The sequence below is a fragment of the Rhinolophus hipposideros genome, assembly GCF_964194185.1.
Source record: "Rhinolophus hipposideros genome assembly, chromosome: 8".
NCBI classification, from domain to species: Eukaryota; Metazoa; Chordata; class Mammalia; order Chiroptera; family Rhinolophidae; genus Rhinolophus; species Rhinolophus hipposideros.
The window spans coordinates 38,225,125-38,238,836 of record NC_138054.1 but is presented as its reverse complement, the minus strand read 5'-3'; the positions used below and the strand labels follow the sequence as shown (position 1 = coordinate 38,238,836).

The following is a 13,712-nucleotide window of genomic DNA, read 5'->3' as shown; positions in this document are numbered from 1 at the left end:
CCAATCTGCTTGGTAACCAAGGTCCTTTTTGGCTTATCTTTCCTTCAGAGGTTCTAGGACACTGGGAAGACAAATAATGCCACTGCTCAAGACAGGTGTAGCTCATGCCTAGATGGCAGCAAGCAAGTGCCTCTCATGTACACACCAGGTCAAGTCTGTGCTGTGAACCAGTCCTCACAAAGCAAATGCACTCTGACAATGCAGTATACCTCCCACTGTTAACTTCCGTGGATTCCCACCCTCCCTACCTACCCTAGGGTGTTTGCATTTATCCCTTTTCCCCTTAATCCAGAAGTCTTAATCCCTTATTTTTCTTCAAATATTATAATGTCTGGATAGGCTATAAGGAAGGATGTTATCATTGGGTAATTGATCTATCAACTCCCCTCTCAGAGAGGAGAGATTATACGGAGGGGAGGTGCCAAAAAATGTATACAAGTGGACACTTCTGTCAACGTTGCTCAAGCAGTAATTTGCCATAATCAGAAGTGTCTGGACACTGAGGGTAACCACTTTGAGCACCTTTTGTAATTGCAGAAGTCAAACATGACTTGTATTCAACTTTTGTTATCGGTATATATTGAGTATTACAATTTTAATACAGTTTTCCTTTCTTAAAAATGTGTATATATTTTTTTGGCGCCCTCTGTATATTCCATGGTGTAGACAGACACTCAGCTGAATCACACTAATTCTGGAATAGAACTCTACAGATGTCATTTGTATTAAATACGATGTGAATTGTAAGCCCAGTAATTGTGCATCAGGCCAACTACTAAAGTCTCTCCTAATGGAGCATGAGAGGGGGCAGGGGCAGGGAAGGGGGATGAAGAGAGGAAGAAAAGGAGGAGGAGAAAAGAAGTATGGGTAGGGTAGGAAGTAAGACAAATATGAATGGTCATATCAAAACAAATACTTTCTCATTTTTGCAAATGAGTAAAGGCAAGCAAAAATAGCAATGCACAAAACATGCATTTTGATGACCATGTACCTGAGAATGACTAATAATCCTTTGCAAATGTTGTTCCCTCAGTCAGATACACTTTTACCAGATACCTCAAACTCTTATCTCTCATTCACCTAGCTAACCCCTACCTAGATAGTCCCTAATGTAGCATTCTTCATCCCATTCTCATTTTCGTTTCCTTCACAGATGGTATTATACATTTTAATTATTTTAAGATTTTTGTGTGTACTTAAGTTTCTGCCTATCTCCTCTGAACTGTAAGTTCAGTGAGAGTAGTTAGCAATTTTGTCTTATTCACAATATTCTCAGAGTCCAGCATTAAAGAACTCAAGTACTTATTGTTTCTCAACTAGGAGTGGTGAATATATGCCCCATGGTGAATATTTGGCAATATCCCTGAGGAGGGCTGGAGGAAGAAAGATTTAGTTACATTCCTTTGCATTAACGCATCAGGGGAGTCCAAAATGTCTTTAGTGACACTGTTGAGAAACCCTGATTTAAATTAGGCTTTATAATGTTGTTGGTTGTAAGTGACAGAAACCCAATTAAACTGTTGTTCCTAATTTGATGAAGAAGGTGGAATTTGTAAGGAACAAGAAGAAAACAATTTTATTCTTCTCATTATGGTCTCTGAAAATCTCTGAGGATCCCTCTCTACTCCTAGGACAAAATCTTACTCATACATAGCCTTTAGCTTTGCCAGTCATTCTCAAGTGAATAAAAAGTCCAATAGTCATTTTCTAGCAATAAACACGTGGCTTTTTTTTACCCCGGTATTAAAAACTCTGTCTAGTACAATGTCAAAAATCCCAGACTCATGGAGTTAAAAAATTCTCTGCTATTCCCGCCCCACTCCTCCCCACCATTCCTCACCCCTGGCTTTTTCTACCTTCTCCCTTGCTGGTTTGTCATTTTGGGCTCCTCCACAGTTGGAGAAAACAAGGACAGAAAGAATTTTTCTTGACTGGAATAGTTTTAGCCTGATGTCAATGCCTCTAGGTGTAGCTGAGGTTTGAACTGACCCTCTACCTCACAGAGTGCCTTTGTCAATACATCAGTGGGAGCCCTCACCTACAGTCTCTTGGCTCAGCAATGTATCTTCTGGTGTATCTTCTGACATACACCTCAGTGCTCTGGTTTCTAGGGTCCATCCCTAGGTTGGGATCATATCACCCATGCAGGTAGTCCTGATGGACAGTCCGCTCCAGGATGACAAGTCCAGCTCTCTTTGTCCTCAGTTGGTCTACAAAAACCATGTGTATCTTGCACAGAAGTGTTTCCAGTCAGCCCTAAGTGCGTCTTCTGCTTGTAGGCAGCCTTAGCCTCTTGACTTAGGATTTTTCAAATGTGAATGAGTTACCAAGTCTTGTCTCTCCAAGATGCCAGGAGACATATGTCATCTTTTCCAAATGGGCCTCTTAAAGCCCTTCAGACTTGGCTTGAGATGAAAGGGGAGCATTTACTGCTCCCCTTTGATTTGGATGTGTAGGTATTTGGTACTGACTTTTGGGACTTCTGCCAAAAATCTTATTTGTTATCTGTTCACTCTTAGGATAAGCTTTTAGGTTATTCTAGCTCACGGTTTCCCAAAATGACACCACAGACGTGTTGGACCAAATAATTCTTTGTTGTGAGGGATGGTTCCTGTGCTTTATAGGGGGTTTAGCAGCATCCATAGCCTTTATCCACTAAGTTCCAGTAGCACCTCCTCCCATTGGTGACAAACAAAAATGTCTCCATACATTAGTAAATGTCCCACTGGGAGCAAAATCATCCTCAATTAATAGTCACTGCTCTAGCTTAGGCTGGTGCTTCTCTAAAAAAAATTTTTTCAGATTATCAGATCAGATCATTCAGAAAATGATAATACACTGAGATTAACAGACAAGAATGCTTACAATTAGAAGTTTTCTACAGGGATCACTACCGGAGCATACCTGTAAGCCCATCACTGAAGCACATCAGAGAGCTGTGGCAGTACCAGCTGAGAGATGCTTGGGCAAAAAAGGGGATTTCTTGGCTCATGGACTCCAAGGAAGGATAGCTAGAATCAGGGCCTCAAACATTACAGGACTCACTCGTGATCTCATCATCATTCATTTCTTGAAATTGCTATCTTACAGCTTTCTCCAAGAACAGAGTTCCTAGTTTAAAAAACAAACAAACAACAAAACAACAACAACAACAACAATACATTGTTTTTCTTCACCTGAATTAAGTGCCTTCCCAGAGGGTCAGAGTCATGAAAGAAAGGAGCTCCAATGACAGTTATGTGATGGATGGAATGGAAGTTTCCAAGAGAGAAAATAGGGTGCCAAGTCAACCAATATCATTAAAAAAGCTGACACTGGTTTAAAGGCTGAGTAAAAAGACTTCCGATAAACTAGAACAGGAAGGATTTTTTTGGCAGACGGAACAGCATAGTCACAAGCACATCAGCAACGGACAATATGCCAAATTTAGGAACGTATTAGTGGTCAATCCTACTACACCAGAGATTTGAAGGCAGGGGGTCAGGGGCAGACTAGACAGAGAAGAAAGATCATGAGTGATCTTGTCTGCTAAGTAAACTTTTCCCTCTAGAGATCCAAGAAGAACTTTGAGAAAGGAAGCAATGTAAGGTTTATATATTAGTTGGATAGCAATGACTGGCATAGATTAAAGGCAGATTATTGCAGAATCCAGAAAAGAAAAGGTAAGGGCCTACAGTGGAGATGGCTATAAAAGTTACTTAGGAGATAAAATCAGTAGACTTTCAACTGACTACATGGGGGATGGAAACTAGGAAGCTTCTTCCCGACAGACCTTCTTCATTCTTAACTGGATTTTTTTTTTAATATTTCCCTAACATGTTTTTCTGACTCTAGTCTCAGTTTACTCTAGTCTACAAATGCTATTCTTCTGAACATAACTTTTTCTAAAGCACAAATCCAATCTTGTAATTCTTCAATAACTCCTTGTTGCCCCAGACTATTTGCTCCTTTTTCTCATCAAAGGCCTAGGATGAGACAAGCAAGTTACCAAGCATGCAACATCTAATATCTAATATCTTGCACTTGCCTGAATCAGGGAACACCTCTTCAAATTGCGTGCCCTAGGCACCCACTTGCTATATCTTAGTCCCTCGTAGCCTTAGTGTGACCCAATTTTACTCCTCCTACCTCGTCTTTTGTTATACCCAAACACCCTGTCCTTAAACTGTTCTAATCTACATCCTATACTCCTGAAAAGAAAAATGTTTGCTTGTGTCTCTCCTATTTAGTGCTGCTTTCCCTAACCCTAACTCTAAGTTTAGAATGCCCTTTTGCCCTTTGCCTTTCCTCTTAAAAGTGAATTCCACTCATATCGCAAGGGTCACCACATTGGAGAAGATTTCTTTAACTCTTCCAGGCCCATCCTTGTATTCTATGGCATATTTTCTAGTGATACCATACTGCTGATTATAAATTAGACATTGTAATGTCATTACAGTTGACACTTGGGAAATGCAAGGGCTAGGGGTGCCCACCTACACACAGTTGAAAATCTATGTGTAACTTATGATTCCCCCAAAACTTACTACAGTGTCCAAGGCGAATTTGTTCCAGGATTCCTCACCCCAAAACATCTGTAGGAATAGGGAATCCACAGATGCTCAAGCCCCACATGTGAAATGGCACAGAACAATGCATACAGGTGGCTCTCCACTTCCATGGATTCCCAACCATGGATTTAAAGTCCTGTTGGTTGAATCTGGAGATTCAAAACCTGTGGATGAAAATAGCCAATCGTATTGAAAAAAATCCATGTGTAAGTGTTGGTCAAGGGTCAACTGTATTATATATTGCAATCATTTGTTCACTTTTCCATCTCCTGAACCAAACTATAGGCAGGGATTTTTCTTACTCATCGCATTATTTCCAGTATTCAGCACAGTATATGGGGCAATGTAGGAATTGAACCAATTTGCTATTGAAAATGATGAATGAATGTGAAAATATGAAAAAATGTAAGATATATTTTCTAACTCGGGAGATAGCAATTTTCCTATACTTTTCAAAATGTTCATCATTTAAATATATAGATAGCAGATGCAGGCAGCTCTTTTTGTTTTCTTCAGTTTAGAAATAGCACATGGTTTCTATACTTTTGAAATGTTATTTCTAAATATGCAAGATAGGAACTCATGTTTCCACATGGTTTAATTTTATTGTTCTTTATGTTAAAGTAACTTTAGAATAAACTTATTTACTTAAGCTTTTACTAAAAAAAAATCTGTATTGTCTACTATTTATTTTATATTTTGATGTAAATATCTTCCAATAGAATGCATGCCTCTTATTGGAGCAGTACAGCATTTTGACAACTACAGTGTAGGGAGAGTGTGCTCTAGATCATTCTCTGGCCTCAGATCTGTAGCGTTTTCTATTTCATAATCTCTTTAAGACTTGATTTTTTTTTATCTAAGAAATGGCAATAATAGTTTTGGGGGGTACGTACACAAATCATACATTTGTGTAGCATGTGAATTATATCTCAATAAAACAAAGTATACAATTCATTAATTTTTAGCATATTCACAGATTTGCACAACAAGCACCAAAATTGAAGTTTAGAGCATTTCACCACCTTGAAAAGAAGTCCCATACTCTTTAGCAGTCACCTCCATTTCCCCCAACCCTTTCAGCCTGAGGCAATCCCCAATCTACTTTTTGACTCTAGATTTGCCTATTCTGGACATTTCGTAGAAATAGAATCATACAATATGTAATCTTTTATGACTGACTACTTAGCATGTTTTCATGCAGTTCACCCATGTTGTAGCATGTATCAGGTACTTCATTCCTTTTTATGATCAAATAAATTTCCATATGTGGATATACCACATTTTATTTATCAGTCATGAGTTGACGAACATTTGGGTCATTTTCACTTTTTAGCTATTATGAATAATGCTGCTATGAACATTCATATAAAGTTTTTATTTGAATGTATATTCTCATTTCTCTTGGGAATTAGCTAGGAGTGGAATTGGGTCATATGTTTAACTTTTGATGAAATGAATCTGCAATATGTGGATGTGTATGGAATAGATGTTTTAAATTAGCATCTAGAACCATACTTTGAGTTTTAGATGCCTTGGTTGGCTTAGTTCTGACTTGTAGAGAAGTCCTGTCAAATACTTTGACGTGGGTGATGAGAACAAAGATATGATAGCCAGTATAAACACTGTGGCGTTGTGTAGATTTGAAAGGAAGTCTCGAGTTATTTCTGGGGACTCTGCCAGATTTTAGCAGTTAATGGAAATTGGATATATGAATTACCTAAAAGAATTAATCTACTTAGGTGATGTAATTGTTTTTAACTCCTCAAAGTGCTAGAATTTGGTCAGGCTTAATGTTGTTTCTTGATAAGTGCTGTTTCCACCAATAATTCATGAAGTACACTGGCCATAGATTGTCTCAGCTGGAGTGAGCAGTGATTCTAAATAGCCTAGATAAAATATCAAATATACCCATTGGTATAATTAAATCTGACTTTGGTGCCTTCTGCATATGGCCCACTCCTAAATGCCGGCTCCTTTCTTACAGGGCCTTTTTGTGGGTTCCTCAATGACTGCTCCCCTTGCTGGGGATTTCATTCTAACACTGTGGGGGGAAAAATCTATAAAAAAAAAAAATCTGTAGCTAACCATGTAGATGGTCCACTTAGCTTTTCGTTTGAAAATAGATTATCTTAAGATAATCCAAGCCTGGCTACGTTCTGTGGCATTTTTATGGCCCACAGGAAAACTTTTCTTGCAAAATTGCAAGCACAGGCCATTTCTACTGCAACCCTCTCTCTCTGTTCTGTCATCAAAAGCCTCTTTGGAGCTTATTGCCATTAGACTTTTCCTGCTGACTTTACATACAGGGCACAGAGATCAAGTTATCCAAGTTTCTTAAAGCTCCTTTGCTAGACTTGAGGTAGGGGTAGGATGAGATAAGTACTCTCTTCTCCCCACTCTTGGGGAAGTGGAAAGAAAATGAACGGCACTCCAGAAAACTGTCTCCTAGGCATTCTCCAGTCTTCTTTTTTTTAAAAAAAGATTTTATTGGGGAAAGGGAAGAGGATTTTATTGGGGAACAGTGTGCACTTCCAGGGCTTTTTTCCAAGTCAAATTGTCCTTTCAATCTTAGTTGTGGAGAGCTCAGTTCAGGCAACCTTGTGGTTGAGAGGACGGGCTTGTGGTTGACAGGACGTGCTCCAACCAGCTGAGCCATCCGGGAGCTCAGTGGCAGCTCAGCTCAAGGTACTGTGTTCAATCTTAGTTGCAGGGGGCAGAGCCCACCATCCCTTGAGGGAGTCGAGGAGTCCAACAGGCAACCTTGTGGTTGGACTGGCCCATGTGGGAATCGAACCAGCAGCCTTCGGCATTAGGAGCATGGAGCTCCAACTGCCTGAGGCACCAGGCCGGCCCTCTCCAGTCTTCTTTGATCAATTCTGCCATTTCATTCCCTGGGAATATGCGAGACTGAGAATTGCTAAATGGGCTTCACATTCTCCTAGCATATCCTGGGTGGATAGTCTAGCATCCTTTTTTAGAATGGTCAAGGCATTTAGCATCTATTTTTCTCAGCTTTGGAGCTTCTGCCAAAAGACATGAGAAAGTCTCAGTGAAAATGCCACGTACTTTAAAGTTTGCCAGGATTGTTCTAAGTTCTTAACCATTTTTGGTATCATGGATCCCTTTGACATTCTAGTAAAGCCTATGGACCCTTTTCTTAAAGTAATGTTTCCATGTGCATATAAAAAATACATACGATTATAAAGGAAACCAATTATACATAAATAGAGTTTTAGCCTCGGGTTCTGCAGAGGTATAAGTACCCCAAGTTAAAAACTTACAGGAGGAAACTGAGACATAATGAGAGTAAAACCACATACTCTGTAAGTGGCAGTGAAACAATTCAAACTCTGGCAGTCTGACTCCATAGCATTGTTTTGACACTATGCATACAGGATACCTCAAATTCATTTTAGGTTGAGGTAGCAACTACCTCAGTATTGGGAAAGTAGAAACAACAAATATTACTGCATGAACTCCACTCCCTGGTTTGGTGAGCATTACATGATAGCTTTGGTTATCTGAGGGGAGGGACAAACATTTAGAATTAATCCAAGCCCCATTTTTTCCCCTGGGCCAGGGTAGGAGAAGACATCAAGTTCAAATATGAGACTGTGTCCACCTGCAGCTACACCCATGTGGAAAACACTGTCTTATGGTTTAAGCCACTATTTTTTCAGTTTTCTTTTGCTTGTAGCTAACAGCATCCTAACTGATATACCAAATAATGACTAAGATTGAATATTCTGGCAACCCAGGAGAAGGGAGGCTTGAAGCCAATTACATTGATTTTAAAAAATAAATAAAATATGGCATTTCTTATTATCCTGTTAAAGAGTAAAATTCATATCCAGTGTGTGATAATATCTATCTCATAATGTTTATTGTGGAATTAAAGAAGATAATGTTCTTAGGAAAGTTGCTTTAAGTGGTAGTCATCATTACTACCCTTCCCTTTAGGCTGAATATTTGGAAGTTGTGGGAAATAGAGAGGAGGCAGCAGAAAGGAGATAGAAGAATAAGCAAAAATAGTCTTACAAAGTCCAGGTGCATCAAGTGTCAAGAGTGCCGTTTACTTTATAAATGCAAAATATTTCCACATAGAACTCAGCCTGTGCATTTTTAGTTATTATTCGTCTCGTAATGCCACACATTGGTATTGTCATTCTCCCTATTTTCCAGCTTGACTAAATGGGAATTTTGAAAACTAACAGAAAGAATTGTTCATTCTTGTTCCTTAGGTAGGAATAGTAACATTTGCTCTGATGTTTTAATTATCCTTATAAAATTATTTTGGCTTTTCACCGCATGTATGCTCAGCAACTGGAATTTTTAAATCTGCAGTTCTGTGGAATGTTTAGGCTGAGGACTGCACATGGGAACGGTTTCTTGTTTGTTGTACCCTTCCATACTAGTTTACAGTGTACTCGATAGAGCCTCAGAGCAGTGAACACCCTGCCTAGCCCCTCGTTGTCGGCCAATTTCGTATATTATTTGGCAGCCTAATTAAGTGGGAAACTGAAAGAGGAAAAGCTAAAGGGAATTGAAATCAGTAACTTCACCATCAATACAGGGTTGGAATGCCCCTTAATATTCATTCGTTTAGGAGCTAAGTATAGTAGAAATTCTGAACCTGGGATCTGTGGGTTGGTTTGGGGCATCTGGATTTGTATACATATTTTTTTTTTCTTTTAATAATGTATGAGCGTGTCTATGTGAACTTTTCTGGGGGGAAGGCCCCATAGTTTTCACCAGATTCTCAGAATGATCCTAGATCCCTCAAAAGGTTACAAACTATGGTACTAGCCCTTGACAGCGTTGTAAAAGGATGCGATTCTTCTAATCCAGTTTCTGCATCCATCTGGCAAGGTGCTGGTGGTGGTGGTGGTGGTGGCGGCGGTGGGGGGTGGGGAGCCTCTACCCTAAACAAAAATGGCAGCAGCTGCTTCACACGCAGCCCCTCACGCAGAAAGGCTAGAAGGCCCCCCGCCGCTTTCTCTCCACCTTCCCACTCCTGACCCCGGAAGGACTCCGCCCTCTCTGTCAGGCTGCTGCTGCTCAGCGCCCGGCTGCGACGGAAAAGCAGTTGTGGGCTGGCCGACCCTGGTCCTGGAGCGCCAGGTACGCGGCTGGAGGGGCGGGCACGGGGCGGGTGGGGTCGCGACGCCCGCCGGACGGAGGCGGAAGGCAGGGTGGGGTGGGGTACGGATCCCGGCGCCCGCCTTAGCCCTCTGGACTCCGAGTGCGAGGTGGGGGAACCGAAAGCCAGAGGACGTTAGAGGGAAGCCCGCCCGCGGAGGCGCCGGATCACAGTGGGGTCTGGACGGCCGAGCCGAGCGGGAGCCCCTTTTCTGATCTTCCCGGTAAAGGAAAAGGACGACCGCAGAGGAGAGGTGGGGCCGGTGGTGCGGTCCAAGTTTCTGCTTGAATGCCGCTGGTTCAAGCAGGGAGGGGTGTTTGGATGGGGAAGATGACACTTTCCTGAAAGATGCTTTGACATTAGGTTTGTCACGGCAGAGCCCTTCTGTTAATAAAGTTTTTTCACCTGTATTTCATGAAGGGATTACTCTTTAAAGATCTTGCACTTGCACAGCCCTTTATTATTATTTTTTTATTTTATCATTATCGCAACTAAGCATTTTTGCTGTGTTTCATCTCAGAATTCGGTTGCACAGATTTACGCTTCACGTCAAATTTGGGCGGGGGTGTTTCAGACTTTCATTCTTGCTTGGATTATAAATCCAATTTGTAGAATAGAATTTTAGGGTGTTTAAGAAGCAAACTCTATTTATGACACATTTTATACGCTCCAGTGGTTAGCATGGAAAGGAGAGTAATATTACATATAGTACCATACATTTGGTGATGTTTTAGGCCCCGTGTACAAATGTGAATAATCATGAAACTGCCTTCATGTTTATTTTAGTTAATACTTATGAAAACAACTGAAATAACTGGTTTTTTTAAAGTTACTGCATTAATGATTGAATTTGGGATCACTTCTTCAGTAATTTTAAATGAAAGGTGATGAGGTAGGTAGTATGCAAACTAGACTTCTTTTAGGAGAACCCCTGCAGCAAATGGAAGTGTTTATTTTCTTTCTCCTCTGCTTAAAAATTTGGAGCCCTCAATTATGAAGAAAATCACTTGGGGTGAACTACTCTCAGTATGTTTTCTTCTTGATGCAGTAGCACAAGATGGCTTGATAATCCAGTATCTATTTAATTACTAAAAGTGTTTCTCAAAAATAAGTCCGTTTTGGGGATTAGGGTGTGGATAAATAAATGAGCTTTTATTTTATGAGTGTGCATTTTTAAAAAGTAATACAAGTAGACACTTTTTGAAAAAAATCAAATATTAGAGAAGGACTTACAGTGAAAAGCAGTGGTTCCCTCCCAACACCCCTAGTCTCATTCCCCAAAGAACCATTTTTTCACTTGTTTAACTGTTTTATCATGATTTCCTTTGTATTTCTTGATAAAGTTTATATCAGTTTTTTGGTTGGGATAAATGTACTGAACTTCAGTTAGAACTAATTATACTGAGCCTTACCATTGTAATTAGAATATGGATAAGGGAATTCACCTTATTCACTAATAAGGAATAAGGTGTTAGTAGTAGCAGTAACCCACCCTAACAATATTACTGTGTTTGATTTGAAAGGAAACTACTACTTAATCAGTGGTTTTAATACTTGTCTGAAAAAATAGGGTGGTATTAACAGAAGGGAGAAGTCTACTGGAGTCTAGCAAAAGAAAGCAGAGAGATATATGCAGATATATAAAGGATTTAAAGAAAATATAGCAAATAAGCTTTTATAGAGTGATTATTGGTGATTTTTATTTTCTCTTTGGTAATGTTTATGCAACACTATCCATGTAAAAGAAATCAAATTATAAATTTGGTAGGCATAAACATACTGGAGAAGCCTATTCTTTTGTGCACCAGAGATAATTCTCAGGCTTTTTCTTGGCCTGAATAAACTATTCCTCGGGACTCATTAATTTTATGCTTACTAGGCAGCATTTTTTACTTATTATTATTTCAGCTCTCTACAGTCTTTTATCTCACAGAAGATATGTTTTGATAGCCTAAGTATTCTTTCATTAGATAGTCTATTTCTTTATTGTAAATGAATAAATTGGTAAACTAATTTGTACATCAATACTATGTGAATTTGTTCACTGTGTGTTCAGCGGGCACATTGATAAAATTGGGTGTCTGGCTCTACAAAGCATAGACCCGAGACCCTGAGCCGTTATGCTTCTTTCAAGGTCTGCTACCTTTAAGGGTCCCTCTGAGTGACATCTGCATCATCTGTAGACATCTGACCTTTCTTTGGTTTCAATAGAAGTAGGCATTAAAACAATATCAAAGTTTTATAGCATGTATGTGGCAGTTCTCTGAAGAGCTTTAAAATGGGACTGTAGGAGAATAAATGCATGAGTTCTGAAGTTCAGTTCCTTTCTAGCTCCAGGAGTAGGAGTCATGGTTCCAATCAGATTCCTTTCAGTACCATCCCTCCTTACCCACTCCGACTGTTATTTGAAGGAAATAAATGGGAAGGAATAGATTTTAAATTACTATCTAAAAGCTGAAATGTTTGTTTAACAGGAAAAGAGAGAATCTAGAACCTGTAGTTTTCTAAGGAAAATTACTACCCAAATTCAAAGTTCAAATCTAAGTCATTTTCTTTTGGCCTGCTTTGGTGATTAATAAATAAACATTTATGCGTAACTCAAGAAAATTTGGCTCAGAATGTTATTTTCTTCAGGTAAGTGTAACATGATGAATAGTTAACTGCAAAATAAAAAAATCTGATAAGAGTTACATTTTTAGTTTGTATCTTCCATTTCATAGAGTAACCAGAAATCTTTGTGTCTAATTAATATGTTTTTATGTTTCATAATGAAGATTCGAAGAGGAGTCATGTCAGAAGAAACAGTAAGCGAATCACAGTTTTCCTTGAAGATAGCAGCGCTAAAAGTGTTTGATCTTCCTCTGTCTTGGTACTATTCTCTCTCCCAGGTAAAAAAAAGAAAGAAAGAAAGAAACTTACACGGAGTTGAATAAGTTTATTGCTCAGAGCATATTTTGTTTACAGTATTTCAATTTCAATCGAAGTTTTAAGTGGTTTAGTCAAAATGTTAAAGTAAAACTTCCTTGGTTTTTATTTCATTTTTTTGTTATATTCATAACTCTTAAAAGCAGATTGTTTACTTTTAAAAAATCTTTCTACCTTAAGTGAATTTACACAGTTAATTGCAATTATTTTCAGTGAATTTTATTTGAATAGACCTGTTCTCATTATTATAATCCTTTCATTTTATTTTATTGTGGTAAAATATATATAACATAAAATTTACCATTTTAACCATTTTTAAATGTGCAATTCAGTAGCAGTAGATATATTCACATTGTTGTGCAACCAATCTCAGAACTCTTTCATCTTCTAAAACTGACCCTCTACAGCCATTAAACAGCAACTCTCCCTTCTTCCTCCTACCAACCCCTGAAACTACCATTCTACTTTCTGTCTCTCTGAATTTGACTGCTCTAGCCACCTCCTATAAATTGGAATTATACTGTGCCTTTTTGTGGCTGGATTATTTTACCTAGCACAATGTCCTCAAGGTTCATCCATATCGTAGTATGTGTTAGAATTTTCTTCTTTTTCCAGATTGAATAACGTTTGATTATATGTATATATCACATTTTGTTTATTTATCCATCCATTGCTGGACATTTGGGTTGCTTCTACTTTTTTGGCTGTTGTGACTAACGCTGCTATGAATATGGCTGTACAAATAACTATTTGAGTCCCTGCTTTCAATTCTTTTGGGTATATAACTAGAAGTTAAATTGGATCCTATAGTAGTTCTATTCTAATTTTTTTGAGGAACTACTATACTGTCTTCCATAGTTGCTGCACCATTTTTCATTTCTACCATTAGTGCACAAGGCTTCCAATTTCTTAACTTCTCACCAAAATTTGTTATTTTCTGGGTTTTCTTTATAGCAGTCACCCTAATGAGTGTGAGTTGGTATCTCATTGTGGTTTTGATTTGCATTTCCCTAATGATTAGTGACAATGGGCATCTTTCCACATGCTTGTTTGCCATTTGTATATCTTCTTTGGTAACAGACCTTTTATTTTTA

The 13,712-nt window shown here is 38.8% G+C and overlaps 1 protein-coding gene across 5 annotated transcripts in view; it reads left to right on the top strand.

Moving 5' to 3' along the window:
• Positions 1-13,712, top strand: part of MIGA1 (mitoguardin 1) — a gene marked incomplete at its 5' end in the record, with an annotated part of 92,147 nt that overhangs the window by 1,468 nt on the left and 76,967 nt on the right. For 3 of the 5 annotated variants that reach the window (XM_081055975.1, XM_081055976.1, XM_081055973.1), the window contains 2 exons: positions 9,574-9,674; positions 12,468-12,581. In XM_081055975.1, coding sequence (XP_080912101.1) covers positions 12,483-12,581 — 99 coding nt within the window. Of the gene's footprint in view, positions 1-9,573; positions 9,675-12,461; positions 12,582-13,712 lie in introns of those variants that run through there. The other 2 variants (XM_081055974.1, XM_081055972.1) reach the window with 2 other exon arrangements.